This window comes from Phyllobates terribilis, unplaced genomic scaffold, assembly GCF_046119375.1.
Source record: "Phyllobates terribilis strain yellow unplaced genomic scaffold, ASM4611937v1 Scaffold_1__5_contigs__length_1240528914, whole genome shotgun sequence".
Classification (NCBI taxonomy): Eukaryota; Metazoa; Chordata; class Amphibia; order Anura; family Dendrobatidae; genus Phyllobates; species Phyllobates terribilis.
The window spans coordinates 909,946,887-909,969,502 of record NW_027362761.1 but is presented as its reverse complement, the minus strand read 5'-3'; the positions used below and the strand labels follow the sequence as shown (position 1 = coordinate 909,969,502).

The window sequence follows — 22,616 nt, the reverse complement described above, 5'->3', positions numbered from 1 at the left end:
TAAAACATCGAATGTATGATGGAATAATATGATCAAGGCACATTACTACTCTACTACCAGATTATTATTAACTATCGATGTGTTGTAATGTAGTCATAACAGCTTACAAAAGTGTATTTGTACCCATCATTCCATCTACTGCTGGGTGGACTTGGATAGAGGCGTAGACTGAAGAGTAAGGGTCCTTAAAAAGACTTAAAATCAATATCTCCCCTCCGTTGAGAAAACATCTATTTACTACTTTGAAAACATATCTTTAGAAGCAATAAATTAAAGAGAAACTGTCACCTCGGAAATGTTATTTACCTGCAGATATAGGGTTAATCTGCAGGTAAATAGCATTACAATGCTGCCCAGCCACTTTACTAAAAGTTTGGCTATCAGGAAAAAATAAACTTATTTCCTCCCTGGAGCCGCTGGCTTTCAGTCATAGGGGCGGTGCAGGGAGCGATTACAGTCATCGCTAACAGCACCGCTCATTATACTGTGAGCAATAGCAGTAAGCCCACCCCTGCACTGTGACTGATAGCTCGCTCTGCACAGATGCACTGCAAGTCGAGCTGTCAATCAAAGTGCCCAGGCTTGCTTACAGCCACCTCTGACAGTATAGTGAGCAGTGACTGTAATCGCTCCTTGTACCCCCACTGTGACTGAAAGCCAACAGTTCCCAGGTGGAACCAAGTTAATTTTCTATCAGTAGCCGCACTTTAAGTAAGGCCATGTCCCCACTATCAGTATTTGGTCAGTATTCGGTCAGTATATTTTCTCAGGAGTGGGAGCCAAAACCAGGTGAGGAGCAATCAGAGAAAAGGTATAATAGAAACAAGTCACCAATTCTGCATTTATCACCCACTCCTGATTTTGGCTCCCACCCCTGAGAAAAAATACTGACCAAATACTGATAGTGGGGCCGTAGCCTAACGTAGCCAGACAGCATTGTAACGCTATCTACGTGCAGATTGACCCTAAATCTACAGGTAAATAGCGTTTTACGAGGTGACAGGTTCCCTTTAATGACTGTCAATAAAATGTATGATCTATCAGAGTAACATCTAAGAGAATGGGGTAACCCATACATAATGGAACATTTAATTGATTCTATGGAAACAGTCTATTTAGGTAATTAATATGCACATCAATCTAATCATTCTAAATGTTTGTTGTTACCCATTCACATATGATGGTTTAACATTCTGCACATAAATGAAGCAACAATAAACTGAGGACTTACCAGTGCTATTAATCTGCCATCATCTTTCATTGCAAGGTATCGGTTTGCACTGACTCCCTTGATTGACACAACACCTCGCTCTTCTGCTTGAAGCTGTAATTTTACTGCAAACAGAATAAAGTGTATGACATTTTTATATTTGTAATGGTTTTTTTTCCAGAAACTAAAACAAATGTACTAATAAAAGAAAGTTAGGGCCCCGTCACACTAAGCGATGCAGCAGCGATCCCGACAACGATACGACCTGTCAGGGATCGTTGCTGCATCGCTAATACATCGCTGGCGAGCTGTCAAACAGGCAGGCTCACCAGCGATCAGGGGAGCAGCGATATCGTGGAAAGAATCGTTCCACGATGTCCTGCTCCCGTTACCAGCCTGCTGCAAGCAGGAGCAGGCTGGTAACTATGGTAAACATCGGGTTACTAAGTGCGCGTGTGCCCCTAGTAACCCGCTGTTTACCATGGATACCACTCTGCTACGGTGCGCGGGAGCCTCCGTGCACCGTAGCAGAGTGGTATCCATGGTAAACAGCGGGTTAGTGCCCTTAGTAACCCGATGTTTACCATAGTTACCAGCCAGATCGTTGGTCCCGCTGGTCACACACAGCGATGTGTGCTGGCCAGCGGGAGGCCAACGACCAAAAAATGGTCCAGGACACTTTGCAACGATCAGCGACCTCACAGCAGGGGCCTGATCGTTGCAAAGTGTCACACACAGCGACATCGCTGGTGAGGTCGCTGGTGAGTCACCAAAACCGTGACTCAGCAGCGATATCGCTAGCGATATCGCTATGTGAGACGGGGGCTTTACTGTTCTTTTTGTTGCAAGGAGCTGCCCTGACCCCTCCTGCCTCCTGCACAGACTATTTAAATGTTCAGTGGAACCTTCTTAGATAACACCAACCCCTTATCCAGACCAGATTTCTTTTCTATTCTATACTAAGCATACAGCATGCATATATTTTGCAGTTTTTCACTAGTTCACAACATCCTTGCTAACTAAACTTAATTTGTCATAGTTAATACTGTAAAATGTAGATATATGGCCTATACAAAAAAATAAGGTCAAATGGATAACATAATGTCCTTCATTCATTTGAACGCTGCAGATAATCACTGACCTCAGCAATGGCTTTTGCACGTTTGGCACATAACCGATGAGGCCAGTGATTCAACCAGGTGAATGATGGACTGCAGAACTGGTAAGTAACAGATTTTTTTTCCATTATTTTATGTTTGCTACTTTTGGCCAATATTTCTAAAATTTTCAAAACCCTTTTAAATGGAACTTGGTTAAAGCTGCTGATTTCATGACAACTACTGTAAAATGGTAAGGAGACACTATGCAACTACATGGCTAGAAGGGGTGTTTCTCAATTGTGACGACTAGGTGACAATGAGCTTTTTGAGTGCCACATGATGTACTATCCAGTGACAGGGATGTAATGTCATGATGGACAAAAATGTAATATGACGAAAAAAAACCACTGTGGTCACAAAGTTTTGTTACATGAACCAGTGACATTGCCTACTAGTTAGCACTAAGTCCCTGAAGTGCTGTGTCAAACTCAACCAAGGAAACCATCTACATGGAGTTTGCATGTTCTCCCAGTATTTGCTTAGGCTTCTTCTCTCCACAAAAAATACTAATAGGTAAGTTGTATTTGTATGGAAGTTGAAATGTGAGCCCCACTGGTGACTGGTGTGAGTTGTGACAAACTGTACAGCGCTGCAGAATATGTTAGCTATAGAAATGGAAAACCAAAAAAATGGACCAAACTTTAAAGGGGTTGTCCAGCTTTAGGCTACAAGTCTGCAGTCACTCTGTGACTGCAGACTTGTGAATCCTCTCACTGTGCGCACTACGCGCTGTGAGGATTGCGGGAAGCCGGCGGTTATGTAACTGCAAGTACTCAATATAATACTACAGGCCACATTCCGATTAGATGTGTCCGGCCTTGCTCAATACACTGGCATTGAGTGAGGCTGCACACGTCTAGTCGGTATGTGACTGCATATATGCAAATCACATACTTGCGCTAACGCACTCGCCCCTCCCAGTGCCACCACCGGAGAATCATCACAGTGCGTAGTGTGCGCGATGTGAGGATTCACAAGTCTGCAGTTACACATAGTGACTGCAGACTTGTAGCCTAAGGCCCCTATAAAGTGTTCTAGTTATTGCATCAAGTATAGGCTGAGTGATATAGAAAAAAATAAATCAGTAAATATATTAGAAAGATTATTTTATTTCTCCATATTCCTCAAGCTTCAAAATCCTTCTTTTTGAAGAACAATATTTTCTTCTACACCGTATGAGTATCTCAGTGCAATGGAATAAGTAATAATGGTATAAGTGTAGTTCATTTACATAAAACCATGCGTTTTCATCACTCCTTACAGGCTGGCAAAGGATGAGCTGCAGAAGAGGATTTATATAATTCAGGACTGGTTACACAAGCTTTCCAGGGGTTAAAGAGGCCCAGATGAGTATGTCCCCCAGCTACAGCGTGCTGTGGTAGTATTGTTTTTCATTTGGTTCCAAGACTAGTAATTGCGTGATGAGCTCCTGCCCCCACACCTCCAGCCAGCAGCCAGAGGAAACCACTAATAGTGTGTGTGTTCTACGTTACAGCAAAGTCTTATAAAGTGTTGTTCCGGTCATGAAAGTTAAAGACATGATGGAAAAAGTGAACTATATAAAACTTTACAAAATGCGTTGAATCATCTGACCTCAAAAGTAACTACCTGAACCCACAATTAAAATAGCAGCATTATCTAACAATTTATTAGCCAACTTTTCGCACACATTGACAGTTCCCTTGATAGTAAATACAAGGGTAATGTAATATGTTTTATGCTTTGTTTTATTGATGCAGAGAAGCTAATGGAAGCATTAGCATCCGCTCATTGGCTCCTTGTTTCCTAAATATGAAAGGTTCACATTGTCTGCATGTAGTTACTGTGTCTCAGCCTCTGGACCAGTCAACACAAACTAGGCATAAGCCCTTGGTACCTATGTGTTCCGCTACATTGGGCCTAAAAGCATGGATGGGTTCCTTCCAGTTTCCCAAACCAATTGTTAAAATAATAGCTGATTCAGGGAACCAGGCAGGAGAGAAACCTTTCACCTGGTCCTCCCTGCATTCAATTGTATCCACATCCTTATGGCACAAATACAAATGAATAGTCCTCTAACCAGGTCCGGTGATCACATCCTCGCACTTCCAGTGTCCTATCGTAATAGTCAAGCCTGGTCATGATGGGATCTGGGACAAGTCAGTATTAAGTGGGAGCACAGTACTTTATATAATTTATTCTGAGGCCACAGTGCATTATGAGGGACCACCCAAAATAATAATACATAGTATTTCATTTTCCCAGCCCAATATGATAAAATTCTGTGAAGCACCTGTGGGTTCATAGATACTCATCACATATCTGAATGAATTCCTTGAGGGTTGTTGTTTCCAAAATGGTGTCATTTGTGGGGGTGTTTGGTACCTTGGAAGGTCTGCAAATGCTATGTATTCCAGACAATTTTCACTCCAAAAGTCAAATTGCACTCCTTCCCTTCTAAGTCCTACCGTGTGATGCTCAACCAGTAGTTTCTGAGCACAAATGGGATATCCCGGTATTCAGGTGAAATAGCATAACAAATGCTTGTGAAAATGAAAAATGTGAGGCAAAAGCAGTATTTTAGAAAAAAATATATTTTTTATTTTATCTTTCCATTTTGCACCCTGTGAAGCACCTAAACGGTTAACAAACTTGCAGAATACAGTTTTGATTACCATGTAGGGAGAACATTTCTAAATGGGATCTTTTATGGCGATTTTTTGGCATATAGGCCTCTCAAAATCACTTTAAAAATCTTTTAGGAGTTGCACCTATATTTAGCAACGTTTGTAGTTTTCACGCAAGTTTTTCCAATGGGCGTTACTTGGGTGCGATAGTGGAATGGTGACCGATGGTCGTCAAGTTCATGATGAGTGGCGGTGTTCACTACGCCACAAAACTTACTCCAGCAGGGGCTGTAATACGATTTCTGACAAGACACAGACAGAGGTATACCATGCTCACCCAACTCTCATGATTCATGAAGGGGCATATACAGTACAGACCAAAAGTTTGGACACACCTTCTCATTTAAAGATTTTTCTGTATTTTCATTACTTTGAAAATTGTACATTCACGCTGAAGGCATCAAAACTATGAATTAACACACGTGGAATTATGTACTTAACAAAAAAGTGTGAAACAACTGAAAATATGTCTTATATTCTAGGTTCTTCAAAGTAGCCACCTTTTGCTTTGATGACTGCTTTGCACACTCTTGGCATTCTCTTGATGAGCTTCAAGAGGTAGTCACCGGAAATGGTCTTCCAACAATCTTGAAGGAGTTCCCAGAGATGCTTAGCACTTGTTGGCCCTTTTGCCTTCACTCTGCGGTCCAGCTCACCCCAAACCATCTCGATTGGGTTCAGGTCTGGTGATTGTGGAGGCAGGTCATCTAGCGTAGCACCCCATCACTCTCCTTCTTGGTCAAATAGCCCTTACACAGCCTGGAGGTGTGTTTGGGGTCATTGCTCTGTTGAAAAATAAATGATGGTCCAACTAAACGCAAACCGGATGGAATAGTATGCCGCTGCAAGATGCTGTGGTAGCCATGCTGGTTCAGTATGCCTTCAATTTTGAATAAATCCCCAACAGTGTCACCAGCAAAGCACCCCCACGCCATCACACCTCCTCCTCCATGCTTCACGGTGGGAACCAGGCATGTAGAGTCCATCCGTTCACCTTTTCTGCGTCGCACAAAAACAATGTGGTTGGAACCAAAGATCTCAAATTTGGACTCATCAGACCAAAGCACAGATTTCCACTGGTCTAATGTCCATTCCTTGTGTTCTTTAGCCCAAACAAGTCTCTTCTACTTGTTGCCTCTCCTTAGCAGTGGTTTCCTAGCAGCTATTTTACCATGAAGGCCAGCTGCACAAAGTCTCCTCTTAACAGTTGTTGAAGAGATGTGTCTGCTGCTAGAACTCTGTGTGGCATTGACCTGGTCTCTAATCTGAGCTGCTGTTAACCTGCGATTTCTGAGGCTGGTGACTCGGATAAACTTATCCTCAGAAGCAGAGGTGACTCTTGGTCTTCCTTTCCTGGGGCGGTCCTCATGTGAGCCAGTTTCTTTGTAGCACTTCATGGTTTTTGCAACTGCACTTGGGGACACTTTCAAAGTTTGCCCAATTTTTCGGACTGACTGACCTTCATTTCTTAAAGTAATGATTGGCACTCGTTTTTCTTTACTTAGCTGCTTTTTTCTTGCCATAATACAAATTCTAACAGTCTATTCAGTAGGACTATCAGCTGTGTATCCACCAGACTTCTGCACAGCACAACTGATGGTCCCAACCCCATTTTATAAGGCAAGAAATCCCACTTATTAAACCTGACAGGGCACACCTGTGAAGTGAAAACCATTTCCGGTGACTACCTCTTGAAGCTCATCAAGAGAATGCCAAGAGTGTGCAAAGCAGTCATCAAAGCAAAAGGTAGCTACTTTGAAGAACCAAGAATATAAGACATATTTTCAGTTGGTTCACGCTTTTTTGTTAAGTATATAATTCCACATGTGCTAATTCATAGTTTTGATGCCTTCAGTGTGAATGTACAATTTTCATAGTCATGAAAATACAGAAAAATCTTTAAATGAGAAGGTGTGTCCAAACTTTTGGTCTGTACTTTACCTCTTCATGAATCAGGAGTGTCTGACCCCAGCACACCCCTATCTCTCTTTCTCCTCTATCTTGTAAACTCTTGCGGTCAGTGGGGTCCTCTCTCTCCAATACAGTGTAAGTTCTTATGGTCAGCAGGGTCCTCTCTTCTGTAGAGTGTAAGCTCTTATAGTGAGCAGGGTCCTCTCTCTCCTGTAGAGTGTAAGCTCTTATGATCAGCGGGGTCCTCTCTATCTCTCTTGTAGAATGTAAGCCCTTATGATCAGCAGAATCCTCTCTCTCTCGTAGAGTGTAAGCTCTTATGGTCAGCAGGATCCTCTCCCTCTCTTCTGTAGAGTGTAAGCTCTTATGGTGAGCAGGGTCCACTCTCTCTCCTGTAAAGTGTAAGCTCTTACGGTCAGCGGGGTCCTCTCTCCTGTAGAATGTAAGCTGTTATGGTCAGCGGGGTCCTCTCTCTCTTCTGTAGAGTGTAAGCTCTTATAGTCAGCAGGGTCCTCTCTCACTTCTGTAGAGTGTAAGCTCTTATGGTCAGCGAGAATCTCTCCTCTCATACATGTGCATTTTATGAGCAATTACAAGCTTTCCAGAATTGAAACTCACGCAAATTTATTCACCACAAATCTAATTTTTGGGGAATATTCTCGGTAAAATCAGCAAATTTAAATTTCAAAAGATCCGCTAATTTCTAAACAGTAGGTCATGAAAATGAAAAATTACATTTTTACCACTTAATTGCTGCTTTGGCCCCAAATTTTACATTTTCACAAGGAGTAATAGTAGAAAATGGCTCCATAATTTGTTACACAATGTCTTTCAAATGTGGCAAAACCCCATATGTAGTTGTTTGGTCACACAGCAGAGGAAGGAGGGAAGGAGCGCTATTTGACTTTTGGAATGCAGATTTTTCTGGAACAGAAAAATGTGCCAGAACTACAGAAACCCCCACTAGTGACTCCATTTTGGCAATTACACATCTCAGTTAATTCATCTACAGGGGAAGTAATGATTTTAACTACACTGGTATTTTCTAGAAATAAGCATACAGTTGGTGTTGTGGAGTGAAAATTGTAAATATACAGTTGTAGTGTCCATACATTTTGCTCAGAAGGGCACAAAATTGTGGTTGACTGCTATTTTGTGCATGCCTAAAAAGATGGACACTGCTAAAAACAGAGGCCATACTGAGTCCAAAGTGTCTCCATCTGCCTCATTATAGTGAATTTTCTATAGGGGGTTATATTTGAATCCTGTATTTTAGAGATTTACATGGAAACCCCGATGTAAGCGCTCAGGGCAGAGCGCAGGATAAATGTGAGCCGAGCCTTACTGCGATTTTTGGGTGGCAGAATGAACAAATCAACAAAAGGTGAAGAATTGGCTTTATTTATTTATTTTTTATAAACATCGTTCAAGGTGTGGTATGACTGATAAAACATCTTTATTCTTCGGCTTCGTACGATTACAGCAATGCCAGATTTATAAAGGTTTTTTTTTGCTACTTTTATACTAAATTGCATTTTACAGAAAAAAAAATGACATTGGCATATTTTGAGAGTTATAACTTTCCTATTTTTCTGCCGACCGAGCTATATGGGGGCTTGTTTTTGCAGGATTAGTCAAAGTTTTTATAGGTGCATTTTGGGGTACAAAACATTTTTTAATCACTTTCTATTCCAATTCACAAGAATTATTCATTTATTTTTATGCCGTTCACTGTGCGGTATAAGTGATAAAACAACTTTATTCTGCTAGTCAGTGCTATTCCAGCTATACTACATTTCTATAGGTTTTTCATGTTTTGCTATTCTTGTGGAATGAGAAAAATTTTGTAGAAAAAATATTTTTTTTATACATCCCCATTTTTGAGAGCTATAACTTTTAATTTTCTTCTTTTTGGCTGGACAAGATGATGTTTTCATACCATTTTTATTTACAAACCACTTTTTGATCATGTTTTATTCCACTTAGGTTACATAGTTTTTAAAGCCGAATAAAGACTTGCGTCCATCAAGTTCGACCTGTTAGTTCTGTAATTGCTAAAGTTGATCCAGAGGAGGGCAAAAACCCCAAATGATTTGGCCAATCTTCACCTGAGGAAAAATTCCCTCCCGACTCTGAAACCAGCAGTCAGAATAAATCCCTGTATCAACCTACTATTTTATTTTATTTTTAAGTATACGCTGAAATCTGCCTGGTATCTAGAAATGCATCCAGTCCCCGCTTGAACTGGTGTAGTGAATCCGACATTACCGTCTCCTCACTCAGTGAATTCCATATTCTCACTGCTCTTACCGTAAAGAACCCCTTCCTATGCTGGTGCTGAAACCTTTTCTCTTCCAGTCTTAGTGAGTGCCCTCTTGTTACCGTAATATCCCTCCTTTTGAACAAATCCCGGGCAAGATCTCTATACTGTCCCCTAACATATTTGTACACATTTATTATGTCCCCCCTCAACCTTCTCTTTTCCAGGCTGAATAGTTCTAGTTTTGCCAACCTCTCTGAGTATTGCAGTCCCTCCATTCCCTTTATTAATTTTGTTGCCCTCCTTTGTACCTTTTCAAGCTCATTTATATCCTTTCTATATATTGGGGCCCATAACTGAGCACAGTATTCCAAGTGTGGTCTGACCAGTGCTTTGTACAGTGGAAGAACAATGTTCTCATCCTTTGCAGCTATACCTCTTCTGATACATCCCATTACCCTGTTTGCCCTTACAGCAGCGGCCTGACTTTGGGCACTCCAATTTAGTTTGCTATCAATCAAGATGCCCAAGTCCTTCTCCATCTCTGAATTCCCCAACGATTTCCCATTCAGTGAGTACTGGTGACTTCCATTTTTCCTTCCCATATGTATGACCTTACATTTCTCCTCGTTAAACCTCATTTGCCATTTAATGCTCCACCTACCCAGCTTATCCAAATCCCTCTGTAGGTCTGCACTGTCCTCTTTTGTATTAATTGTTTTACATAACTTTGTGTCATCTGCAAATATTGATATTTTACTATTTATCCCGTTGACTATGTCGTTAATAAAGATATTAAATAACATTGGGCCTAGTACAGACCCCTGTGGTACCCCACTAGTGACGCTTACCCAATCTGAGTATATTCCATTTATAACCAGCCTCTGCCTTCTATCCCTTAGCCAGTTAGCTACCCACTTGCATTGGAATGATGAAAAAACAAGGTTTTGCCAGTGTTCACTAGTGGGGCTAAATACTGTCACTGTTATATGGGGTCATTCCGGACGCAGTTACACCAAATATATACACTTTATTATTTTTCGTTTTATAGTAAAAATGCATATTTATTTGTGAAACATTTTTTCTTGATTTACATTCTTCATTTTGTGAGGTGTTCACAATATTTTTTATTATTTTTTTTTTCTAACTATTTTACTTAGTTCCTCTAGGAGACATTTTGTTGTCTGACTGCCGGTGTAAAACCCTACAATACTTATATATTGCAGGGTATTAGACCTGTCAGTGTTTCACTGTTAGACCCTGTTTATGGAAGTGCCTAACAGGTCGCCATATCTTGTAGATCTGTAGGTCATTGTAAGACTTCTGGTTGCCTTGACACTCATCGGCTCTCCATGATCGCTACTGATCGCCGCATCTAGAGGGTTTAAAATCCAGGGACCGCAAGAGCTCGGCTGTCACTTTGGCCAAGCTCCCAGTGTGATTGTGAAGGGCACAAGCTCTTGTGCTCACACAATCACCTGAACATACTAGTACGTCCATTATTGGTAAATACCTCAGCAAATGGGACTTAGGGTAAAGCCCCCGTCTCACATAGCGATATCGCTAGCGATATCGCTGCTGAGTCACGGTTTTGGTGACTCACCAGCGACCTCACCAGCGATGTCGCTGTGTGTGACACTTTGCAACGATCAGGCCCCTGCTGTGAGGTCGCTGATCGCTGCAAAGTGTCCTGGACCATTTTTTGGTCGTTGGCCTCCCGCTGGCCAGCACACATCGCTGTGTGTGACCAGCGGGACCAACGATCTGGCTGGTAACTATGGTAAACATCGGGTTACTAGGGGCACGCGCGCACTTAGTAACCCGCTGTTTACCATGGATACCACTCTGCTACGGTAAGCGGAGGCTCCCGCGCACCGTAGCAGAGTGGTATCCATGGTAAACAGCGGGTTACTAGGGGCACACGCGCACTTAGTAACGCTATGTTTACCATAGTTACCAGCCTGCTCCTGCTTGCAGCAGGCTGGTAACGGGAGCAGGACATCGTGGAACGATTCTTTCCACGATATCGCTACTCCCCTGATCGCTGGTGAGCCTGCCTGTTTGACAGCTCACCAGCGATGTATTAGCGACGCAGCAACGATCCCTGACAGGTCGTATCGTTGTCGGGATCGCTGCTGCATCGCTTAGTGTGACGGGGCCCTAAGTGCACACACGTTGTGTTTTGCTGTGTATTTTCTGCAGATTTTTATATAAATTTTCAGCTGTGTCTGGCAGTACCAGCAAAGTCTATGAGAAACCAGAATTCACTGTTCCCACGTTGCTTTTTGTTAGCTACGTATTTTCAGTCATTAGAAAAATGACGTCACTTCTTTCAGCGTTTTTTCAGCATTTTATCTGCGTTTTTTCACTTATAGGAAATAATGGGGGGATTAAAAAACGCTACAAATACGCAGCAAAAACGCACCAAAAAACGCACCTGCATATTTTGCTGTGTATTTGCAGCATTTTTGATGGCAAAATAGAATGGGAGTCTTTTTTTCACAGAACTTTATGTGCATTACTAAATAGAGACAGAAGGACAGTGAAAAAAACGCTGCAAATACGCAGCAAAAATGCAACAAAAAACGCAGCTAAATCTGCATTTTTGACGCAGCTAATCTCCTGGCTGAGAAAAGTTATCAGCAGATTTCATGCAGATTTTGGTATAGAAAACGTGCAGAAAAAACACAACGTGTGTGCACATACCCTTACCAATATGTCCAATATCGGGAAACAACCACCAACCAGCAAACATGTTGGTGGCTGGTGGCCATTTAATGCTGCACATCGCATTGTGTAAATGGATCCTTAGTCATTTATGATCCACTAATGCAATCTTGCACCTGTCACCCAATAAATATAGTAAGATTTACTAGATAATATGTTGGTGTGGTTCACCGAGCATTCATGAAGGGTCCCACAGCTGCTCAATGGGAAGTAAACTAGACATTTCACTCTGTACAGTGAAATCCCAGAAGGTGTTATGAAAACATATTTTAATTCCCCAGTGCAGGGGGATAAGCCAAGGAAAGGAGAGGAAAAGAGATTTGCCCAATGTCATAGAGAGGCTAAGTGGTTAAGAACAAACCCACAATGATGTGTATTCAAGACCAGCACATTAACCACAAACCCATTCATCCACAGCATGTGCAGAATCATCAAGGGCTTCTCTAAGTGTAAAGTACAAGTCTGGCTTTAGGATATGTTAACTGTGTGGTACCAAGCTAGCCACCTAAAGCCTGTGACATTTCATCTAATAAATGTTATATCCCGAGAGGCTTTTTCCTCCGCTCTTAATCCATCTTTGTATTGCTGCATTATGCCTATCGCTCTGGATGCTACATGTACACTGCCTACAGTGGTGCTCGAAAGTTTGTGAACCCATCTAAATTTTCCATATTTCTGCATAAATTTAACTTAAAACTACATCAGATATTCACACAAGTTCTAAATGTAGATAAAGAAAACTAAATGGAACAAAAAAGTCAATAATATTAGAATTAGTCATTTTTTTATTGAAGAAAATTATCCAATATCATATGTCTATGAGTGGCAAAAGTATGTGAACCTTTAGGGCACGTGCACACGTTCAGTATTTGGTGATTTACCTCCGGATTTGTAAGCCAAAACCAGGAGTGGGTGATAGATACAGAAGTGGTGACGTGTATCTATTATACTTTCCCTCTGATTGTTCTACTTCTTATTTTGTCTTATAAATACTGAGGTAAAAAACTTATAAATTACTCAACATGTGCACGTGGCCTTAGGAGTAGCAGATAACTTGAAGGCTAAGTATAAGTGTGTTGTTTTCAACCAATGGGTTGACAGAGGTGTGAGTGGGAGACCTGTTTTATTTAACCCCTTCAGGACTGGCCTACTTTGCGCCATCAGGATGAAGCATTCAAGAGCCATAACATTATTAGTTTTTCTTTGTAGTTTCCTGAACATTTTTCAGACTTTTTAGTCTCCGGCAGTTTTTTAGAGGATTTTCCCATATTTTTTCTATCACCTTTTTTACTGTCATTTTCTTTTATTTTTCCACTCCATTGAATAATGAAGTAATGAAGAAACCGCTAGCAGATTTTGAAGCAAAAACAATGGCAAAACTCTCCAAAAGACCTCAATGCATGGCTTGGCTGTGGCTCTCCCGACTCGTGGTGTCAATATGATCCCCTAGATTAATTAATTGAGAGGTGCAGTTTGTAAAATGGGGTCACTTATGGGGGGTTTGGCTGATCTGGCACCTCAGGGGCTCTACTAATGTGATATGGCACCCTGGAACCAGTCCAGCAAAATCTGAAGTCCAATATGGCTCTTCCCTTCTGAGCTTTGCACTATGCCTCAAAAGTAGTTTTCGAGCATATATGGGGTATCTGCGTACTCAGGAGAAATTGCACAACAAATTTTGGGGTCCATTTTCTCCTGCTACCCTTGTGAAAGTAAAAAAAATTGAGTCTAAATTAAAATGTGTGTGAAAAAAAAGTTAAATGTTTATTTTTTCCTTCCACATTCCATTAATTCTTGTGAAGCGCCTGAAGGGTTAATAAACTTCTTGAATGTGGTTTTGAGCACCTTGAAGGGTGCAGTTTTTAGAATGGTGTCACTTTTGAGTATTTTCTGTGTCAAAGTTACTTCAAATGTGATGTGGTCCCTAAAAAAAAATTGTTGTGTAAATGTTGTAAAAATGAGAAATTGCTGGTCAACTTTTAACCCTTCTAACTTCTTAACAAAAAAAATATATGTTTCCAAAATTGTGTTGATGTAAAATAGACATGTGGGAAATGTTATTTATTAATTATTTTATGTGACATATCTCTCTGAATTAAGAACATAAAAATTAAAAGTTTGAAAAATTTTCACACTCTTCGCCAAATTTCCAATTTTTTCCACAAATAAACGTAAGTCATATCAAATAAATTTTACTACTAACATGAGTACAATATGTCATGAAAAAACTATCAGAATCAGTGGGATCCGTTGATGCATTCCAGAGTAATTACCTCATAAAGTGACAGTGGTCAGAATTCAAAAAATTGGCCTGGTCAGGAAGGTGAAGACAAGCTTTGGGTGAAAGGGTTAAGAGGCACCAGACACTTAAATGGGTTTTCCCTCGAACAAAAGTTCACTTTAATCAATAGATCTTGGAATAATAATAACTTCCACAATTGGATGTGTTTAAATAAAATGTTCCAGTGCTGAGATAATCTTATAAATGAGCCCCTGCTGTGTACTGTGTAATGGCTGTGTCTGACCGTACAGGAACATGGTCTGATCATACCACATCTCCTGGACAGGGGAGGAAGTAAAAAAGTATACAGACATTACAGCAGGGATCACAAATTATTCTTTCTTTGAAGTAAAACATTGTTTAAAGACAGGCAGTGAAATGTTTTCCCTCGCAAAAATAATCAGCTGTGATCTTATTCTGTGCTATCTGTATACTCTTTTCCTTCCTCCCCTGTCCAGGAGATGTGGTATGATCAGACCATATCCCTGTATGATCAGACCATGTCCCTGCAGGGTCAGACACAGCCATTACACAGTACACAGCAGGGGCACATTTATGAGATTATCTCAGCACAGGAACATTTTTTAAATACATCCAATTGTGGAACTTATTATTATTCCAAGATCTATTGATTAAAATTTACTTTTGTTCGTGGGAAAACCTCTTTAATGAATTTGGTACATCTTATTAGTGATGTGTGCTTCTGTGCATTTTGCCGGAAATGCTACTCTTGTCAGAGGTGTAACAAACGTCAGCATTTTTGCTGAATCCGGCTCTTCCAAAGCTCTCTCCATTTTGGTGTATCTGCTTCAAATTGGCGTGAAAATGGCAAAAGTCGCAAAACATGTGCACAACTCTGTGTTGCGCAAACATTTTGCGACTTTAATAATAATAATAATAATATTTTTTATTTATATAGCGCCAACATATTCCGCAGCACTTTACAATTAAGCGGGAACATGTACAGACAATAAATTCAATACAAGGTAAGACAGTTTAAACAGTTACATCAGGAGTGAGGTCCCTGCTCGCAAGCTTACAATCTACAAGGAAATGGGGGGACACAATAGGTGAAAAGTGCTTGTTATTTCAGGTCTGGCAATTATAATAAATAGGGATTTTCATATAAAGCTGCATGATCCGGTCATCAGCCTGTATGTTTAAGTGCCTATAATCAAGTATCGCGTGCAGTTATCGTGTGCATGGAGGGTGTGGAGACAGATGAATAGTAGGGTGCAGATTCTGAATAATATTTAGAAGGAGGGAACAGGGGAAAGATAGTTTACTGAGTAGTTGAGGTGGTAGGCTTGTTTAAAGAGATGCGTTTTTAAAGCTCACTTGAAGACATGGGAGCTAGGCATCAGTCAGATCGTCTGGGGTAGAGCATTCCAGAGAACTGGTGCAGCATGAGAGAAGTCTTGGAGACGGAGGTGCGAGGTTCGGATTATGGGGGATGTTAGTCTTAGCTCACTTGTAGAATGGAGGGCATGTGTAGGGCGATAGAGAGATGAGAGAGGAGATATAAGGCGGTGCAGAACTGTGTAGAGCTTTGTGGGTGAGAGTGATCAGTTTATATTGGATCCTGTAGCGAATGGGCAACCAGTGTACACAGTGGCACAAGATGGAGGCATCGGTGAAGTGGCTGGACAGAAATAAGACCCTAGCGGCATTCAGGACGGATTGGAGAGGAAAAAGTTTGGTAAGAGGGACACCGATCAGAAGAGAGTTGCAGTAGTCCAGACAAGAGTGAATGAGAGCGACAGAGTTTTAGCAGTTTCAAAGGTGAAAAAAGGTCGGATTCTGGAGATGTTTTTAAGATGCAGGTGACAAGAGCGAGTGAATGATCGGATATGGGGGTAAAGGAAAGATTAATGTCGAATATGACCCCAAGGCAGCGGGCTTGCTGCTTGGGAGTTATGGTTGAACCCTTCCACCTTTTCAAAGTCGCAAACGTTTTCTGGTGGAACAGCTTTGATGAATCAGCCCTTATGATTTTAAGAGGTTGCTCAGGTCACAACTTAAGGTCAGAACTTTAAAGAGGTTGTCCACTACTTTATGATCTATGACCTATCCTTAGGATAAGTCATCAATGTCTAATCGTTCGGGATCTGCCACCCGCCACCCCTCCGATTAGCTGTTCTCGGTATCGACAGCCGCCAGACGGAAATGCTGCATTGCGGAGCTGCTCCGTCTTCTGATAGTGGTGGTGGCAGAGTACTGCACATCCGCCTCCTATTGATTTGAATAGGAGGCGGATGTTCAGTACCAAGCCTCGGCCACTATCAGAAGACGGAGCAGCTCCGCAATTTAGCATTTCTGGCTGGCGACAGCGAGAACAGCTGATCGGCAGGGGTGGCGAGTGGCAGACCCCGAAAGATTAGACATTGATGACCTATCTTAAGGCTAGGTCATCATTGATAAAGTAGTAGACAACTTCTTTAAGGGGTTGTCCGAAGGTCAAACTTAAAGGGATTATCTGCTTAGATATGCACATATAATAATAGAGAATGAGTTCCCATTCCAGATCTTCCTCAATAAACCAAAAGTGTTTTATTAGCCAAGAGTGTCTATAAGGACTTTTCTTGTGAGTGCATTACACAGATAGACAATGAATATGAATGAGCGCTTGCTTTCCCCAGTGATAACTGTGGATCATGGCTGTTTAGTCATTGCAACCCCCGTGCGATCAGCACATCTCCTGGTCTAGTTATATAACTAAAGGCTTTCTCTCCCTTGTTCACATAACTGATTTGGTTATTACGAGAAATTTAGGATACAGAAAACAATATACTGGTATTATCAGATGGAACTAAAAATTTGCCATTCAGTCCATTTAGAACAGAGCTACTGTACATTTATTCATGTAGATTTCCGAAAACTCAGTAATAAGGATTAGTAGAAGACTTTTATTGACTGCTAAAGTTTTCCAGTTATTAATAGCCAGACTCAGCAGCCCACCTGTAAAATTTGGAATTATGTAAAATCCATCACATTATTCCATATGACTAGTCAGTCACCTCAGTCTATTTCTTATTCATACAGTCTGTGATATATTACACACCCATCATCTCACATTCAAACAACAACAGACATAGTAGTCATAGACTAAACAATCAGCGATAGAAGCTGGGAGTGGAAATGAGTATAAGAAGATTCTCCTATAGGTCAATTACTAAAAGCAGAAACCCTATAGATCTAAAATCGAACACTTAGTGATATGTATATCTTCTATTTTGGGGCAGCATTAATCAGCTGATAGGTTTCTTTTAATCCCCTCTTCTAGCCTAGACCAGAAATATTTCCATTAACCTAGTTCACCAGGTAAGCAAAGGAGAACCCATATACTACCCTAATCCACCATCTAATAAAACGTTAACTCCTCAGCTGCCCTATCCCACCAAAGGTGTTGACAAATCCTTTGGGACTTCAGTGTTATTGTGGTATTTTATAAAAGCACTTATTTTTTTGTGAGAAATTTTAATTGATAGTGGATGACAGCCACAATTTTAGCCATTACATTCCAGATAAGGATTTTCACCCATGGTTTTTGACTTGTAACAAACTTGGCACACAAAGTTGTAAGGATGATGAGATTTTTAATTTGTAGATTAGCAATCCAAAACAAAACACAAACATTTCGGTCTATATTAAACCTTCATCAGTGTGCAGGGAGAGAAGTTTAAAGGGGTTGTCCACTACTAGGACAACCCCTTCTCATACCCCACGCTTGGCCCCGATAAAATAAAAAAAGCTTATACTCACCTCCTGTGACAGCCCCGTTCCAGGCGTCGACACTCACGGTCCCGGGGCTCTCGTGCGGTTGTTGTGAAACGTGACCCCGGCACCCAATCAGCGCTGACGTCACTGTCCCCGCCTTCGGACGTTTTGAACATGAAGAGGAAGTCAGAGATCAACTGCAGCCAAACATTTAGACCAAGAAGAGGGTTTCTCCTAGTGGTGAAGACCACGGTGTCCACCGCTGGATATAGGAGATGAACCCCATGGTCTTTTACTGTGATACAGATCTTATATGGGATCTTGCACTATGTTCTTTATAAATCAAGATTATTTAGAAATGAACAGGTTTTTCCTTCACTAAGAAGTATTCAGCAGTGTACCCGGCTTTTAAAAGTAAAGCACTTACTAAATGACTTCCCCTATATACTGTTACACATCTATCCCGGTCTCTGCTCCCTTCTCCTGGGTCCGCTGCCCTCTGTTGTGCTCCACGTCGGGTTTTGCAGATTGCCTGATGAGGATCTATGACATCATCTCCCTAGACCTTTTTAAGACCCATTGACACACACACCTGTGTCTTGGAATTGAGCTTCTAGATCTCTGTTAGGTGTGCGAAACATCTGTGCTGCTTGTGTTTGTGCTTGCATTCATCCCTGCCAGGTTCCAGTTCACTCATCCTACTGATTCTGATATTCCTGGCGAGCCTTTACAGTCCTTGATGTCCACATACCTTCCTGCTTGCTGCATCAACGCCAGGGCCGTGTACCCACCTGGACCTAGGCTTAGAGAATCCACCACACATGGTGAGTCGTTACACCCAGGGCTGGCCCGAGATCCCGTGTAACTCATAATAGACCAAAAGTTGTATAGTTCCTAGTGTAAGCATCTCAAACTCCTTGCATTTGCCTTATGCAGGGAAAAAGATTTTTCAGCTCACCCTTATAGTAGACTCCAATCGAGTTTCATTGCTGAAGCAACCTGCTGAACGTGAAGTGAACTTGAATGTGGAGTGAACACTACACGTGTGGGACTAGACCGAGTTTAAAGAAGTTTTCCACTACTTTTACATTAATGCCCTATCCGTAGAATGGAGCATCAATGTCTGATCAGCCGGGTCCTGCACCTGGCACCCCCGTCGATCAGCTGTTATCGGTGCCTGCTGCGACGGCCAGAAGTACTTACTTGAGGTGCTTGGCCGTCTAGATGTAGTGGCCGCCGCGGGGTACTGCACATCTGCCTCCCATTGAATTGAATAGGAGGTAGATGTGCAGTACCCTGCGGCGGATAGGGCATCAATGTAAAAGTAGTGGAAAACTTCTTTAAGAACACATGTAGTGTTCGAAACGCGTTCAGTTTCTATATCTTATTAGTCGTTCCTCCTGTCTAACAAACTCCAATAAGATGTATTATCACGCTATGAAATTTTTTAAAAGTGATTTAATAAAGAATTTTTCTACATTTTATGCCGGAGCTGTATTCACGTCTTTTTCTGTGCAAATTTGTGTGACAACACATCAGGCTTCATTTCTTTTCTTCTGTGACAACATATAACTGTTCATGTGGTAAACAGGACTTGGCTTGTGGCTTGCATACAAAGGAGATTACTAGCCAAAAACAGTTTCCAGATGAAGGGTTGGCTGTTTACAGAGTGATAGGGCATACATTATGAGGGACATAGGATCTCAAACTATTTACATTGTTTTTTTAATAGCAGCTGGAAAAAAAAATTCAAAAGTCTTTAAAATGTAGACAGGAAAAAAGCTACAATTTTTAGATTTTTCTTTTTTCTTTTTCTTTAATTTCAGGGTATATTCTCATTGGTGTTATGGAGGGAAAGCTGATGTGGTCTAATGCATCGTCGGACAGGAAATTGTTCATATGGATGCGTTTGAGTTCCATTTGTAATAGCTTCCTGTCAGAATAGTCACTCAGGACAGTGACTATGTATTTGTTCACCATTCCAATAATTCGACCTCTCACTTTATTTTGGAACATTTTGCTCGTAATTTCCAACAGTAAGAAATGTTTAAGGAACTATTTGGATTATATTTTAGTGGAAATGACCAGCAATCTTCCATAATCATGCCCTTTAAGTCATCCAATTTCTCAGTCTGTATACTTCCATTTTTCATCAATGGACTCATTGTCAAACCATTATGAAATGCTACTCAAGAAACCATTTGAAGGAATAATATTATTTGTAAAGGTTAACAGCTTAGGGCAAAGCAAGGAAAAGGTGTGTACACTTTATGGTGTGCATGCATAGGAAAGTTACAAAAAAAAATATTATTTAAAACCTTCAGAAGTTTGGGGAATTTTTAATAAAATTTTTATTATTTACTAATATGAAGTTGACGCACCCCCTGGGCCATGTTCAAGGGATACCCGGAGCCGGATCTGGATAGGGGTAGTAGTCCTTGTGGCGGTGACCCGGTCCGTGCCCAGGGTGTCAAACTAAGTGTGTGGCAGTCTTTGTAGATGTTGTTTCTGTGTCGACTACGCCACCCGTTGATTTGCGGTCACAAGGCCGCCGCTGCAGAACAGTCCGCTGAGGCCGGTGGTATGGGTGCAGCGATGGTGGTATAACCCCCAACGGGAGGGGTATGGCCTCAGGGCAGTTGGTGCGGATGATGGGGGTAGTGATTGTGTAGAAAGGAGAGTCAGAGACGTGAGATGCAGTTTCGGGGTTTTTACTCACTGATGTTGCTTTAGTCACTCTGGCCTTGAGTGACCACCCGAGCCGTGCTGCGTCCACCAGGTGTGGGACTCGGCTAACCCCCAGGCAGTTCCGGAGCATGGTCCTGAGCTTCCCTCTCACTCTCTTTCTCCTGGCCGTCCCCACCAGGGATCCACCTTGGTCCGGTTCCCTTGGGCCTTCTGATGGCAAAACCTTCTCTGGCTTTCCTGACCCTACTCTCGGTGTACCTTCCTGGTGGATGTGGTGAGGGTCGTGGCAAAACTTGCCCACGACCTCCGGTTCCTGGTTAAGGGTTACTTTTGCCTCCGCCAGCTTGGGATCCGGTGCCCTCTTCTGCCAACCCTTCACCCTTTTTGGTCTGCTTCTGGGATCTTAGGGTTCCCTCTTTTCTGCGTCTCTGGGCCTTCCTTCTTCCTCTCCTCTCTCCACTGCAGGCTTGGCCCTGGAGCTGGGCCCAGCCGGAGCCACAGCTCCCAGTCAGCCCTCCTGGCTGAGCTCCTCTGCTCTGCTTCTCCTCAGGCTGAACTCGACCCTATTCTAAGATGGTGCCCACCATATATACTCCCTCTATGTGTGAGCCCAGGTGACCAGCACCCAATGGGCTCCTAGCTTTACCCAGAGTACTCCCCCTATCTGCCCCTACACTACTGGGATGTTCCACCCCCCTTCCCACTCCAGCCAGGGACAGACGCTGTCGTACCTGCACATTTACTTGGTGGGAGTACCGTAGTTCTGTCCCCCGGAAATGGGATGTATGTAGTGCATGCAGCCTACTGAGCTCAGTCCCACGCTCCATCCTTACCCGGGAGTGGAATACCACACCTCTGGTGTGAGGTGCAATACCCCTGTAGCAACCGAGTCCTCAGGGTGCTACATTCCCCCCTGGTAAATCACAGCACGTCCTCGGGCTGTAAAAGAATAAACATACCAAAAACATACAATTTTTTTCAAAACATACACCAACATATAAAACATAATAAACATTATTAGCAAATATAACATTACGGGTAACTTTTTATATTATAAGACTTTTTAATATAAAACTCTTCTTATAAAATGTTCTTGAGTTTCTTCTGGCCACTGTGCACTTGTGACCAGGTAAAAGTGCAACAGTCACAAAAACAGTTCCTTATAAAACCAGTAGGGGGCGCCTTAGGAAGCGCAACTATTTACAGGGTGGCCGCTCTCAGTCCTCGGCCAGTGGGGATAGGGGAATGGCTGCTCACAGTCCTCAGCCTGGTAAGGGATAGGGACACACGGGTAACAGTTTGCTGGTCCCAACGGGGACTATACCTGACTGGCAACAGCTCTTGTACCCTTACGGGTAACTATTTACAGTACTCTTTACCGTACTTCAATAACGGTATCCTCCTGCTCCTTCCCGCGGGTAGTCTTCAAACCCGTCCGGGTCCTCTTGACCTTCCTCGCACTGTAGCTCTTTCTCGGTCAGTCGGTGCACATGGAGAGCATATGGACCTTTGGCACATTGATGCCGGGTGAAGGTGACCTCATCACCCAGGTACAGATCACGTCCTCTGTGTCCCTCCGGCAGGTGGGATTCGACATCTCTGCGGGTCACGAAGACGTCGCCGGGGGTGCGGTGATCCCGGATGAAGCCCCAACCGTGCTGCAGTTGGAATTTGATTACAGTCCCGGTGGCACGGGGACCGTGGGCTGCACGGGGGTTCCGTCGGGTCCGGCTTTTCTGTTCCGCACTCTGGACTTGCAGCCGTTCCTCGCGGACCCGCCTCTCTCGCCGTTCCCGGTCGAAGACCTCCAGCTGTTGCCGGCAGCACTCCGCTCGCTGGGCTGCGGCCGCCCGGGTCTCGTGGGTGAACCCAATGAGGTTTTCCCCGGTGGGGTCCCATTCGAATTGGGCTTCCTCCAACGGGAGCGGGACGATCTTCACAGGCGCCGGAGCCGGGATCAGGGGCTCATCCAGGGGCCTTTCCTTCCGGAATCGGG

At 42.6% G+C, this 22,616-nt stretch overlaps 1 protein-coding gene across 1 annotated transcript in view; it reads right to left on the bottom strand.

Moving 5' to 3' along the window:
• FGF2 (fibroblast growth factor 2) overlaps window positions 1-22,616 on the bottom strand; it is an 87,547-nt gene that overhangs the window by 47,675 nt on the left and 17,256 nt on the right. The window contains exon 3 of the mRNA XM_073641426.1: window positions 1,232-1,335. Coding sequence (XP_073497527.1) covers window positions 1,232-1,335 — 104 coding nt within the window. The remainder of the gene's footprint in view (window positions 1-1,231; window positions 1,336-22,616) is intronic.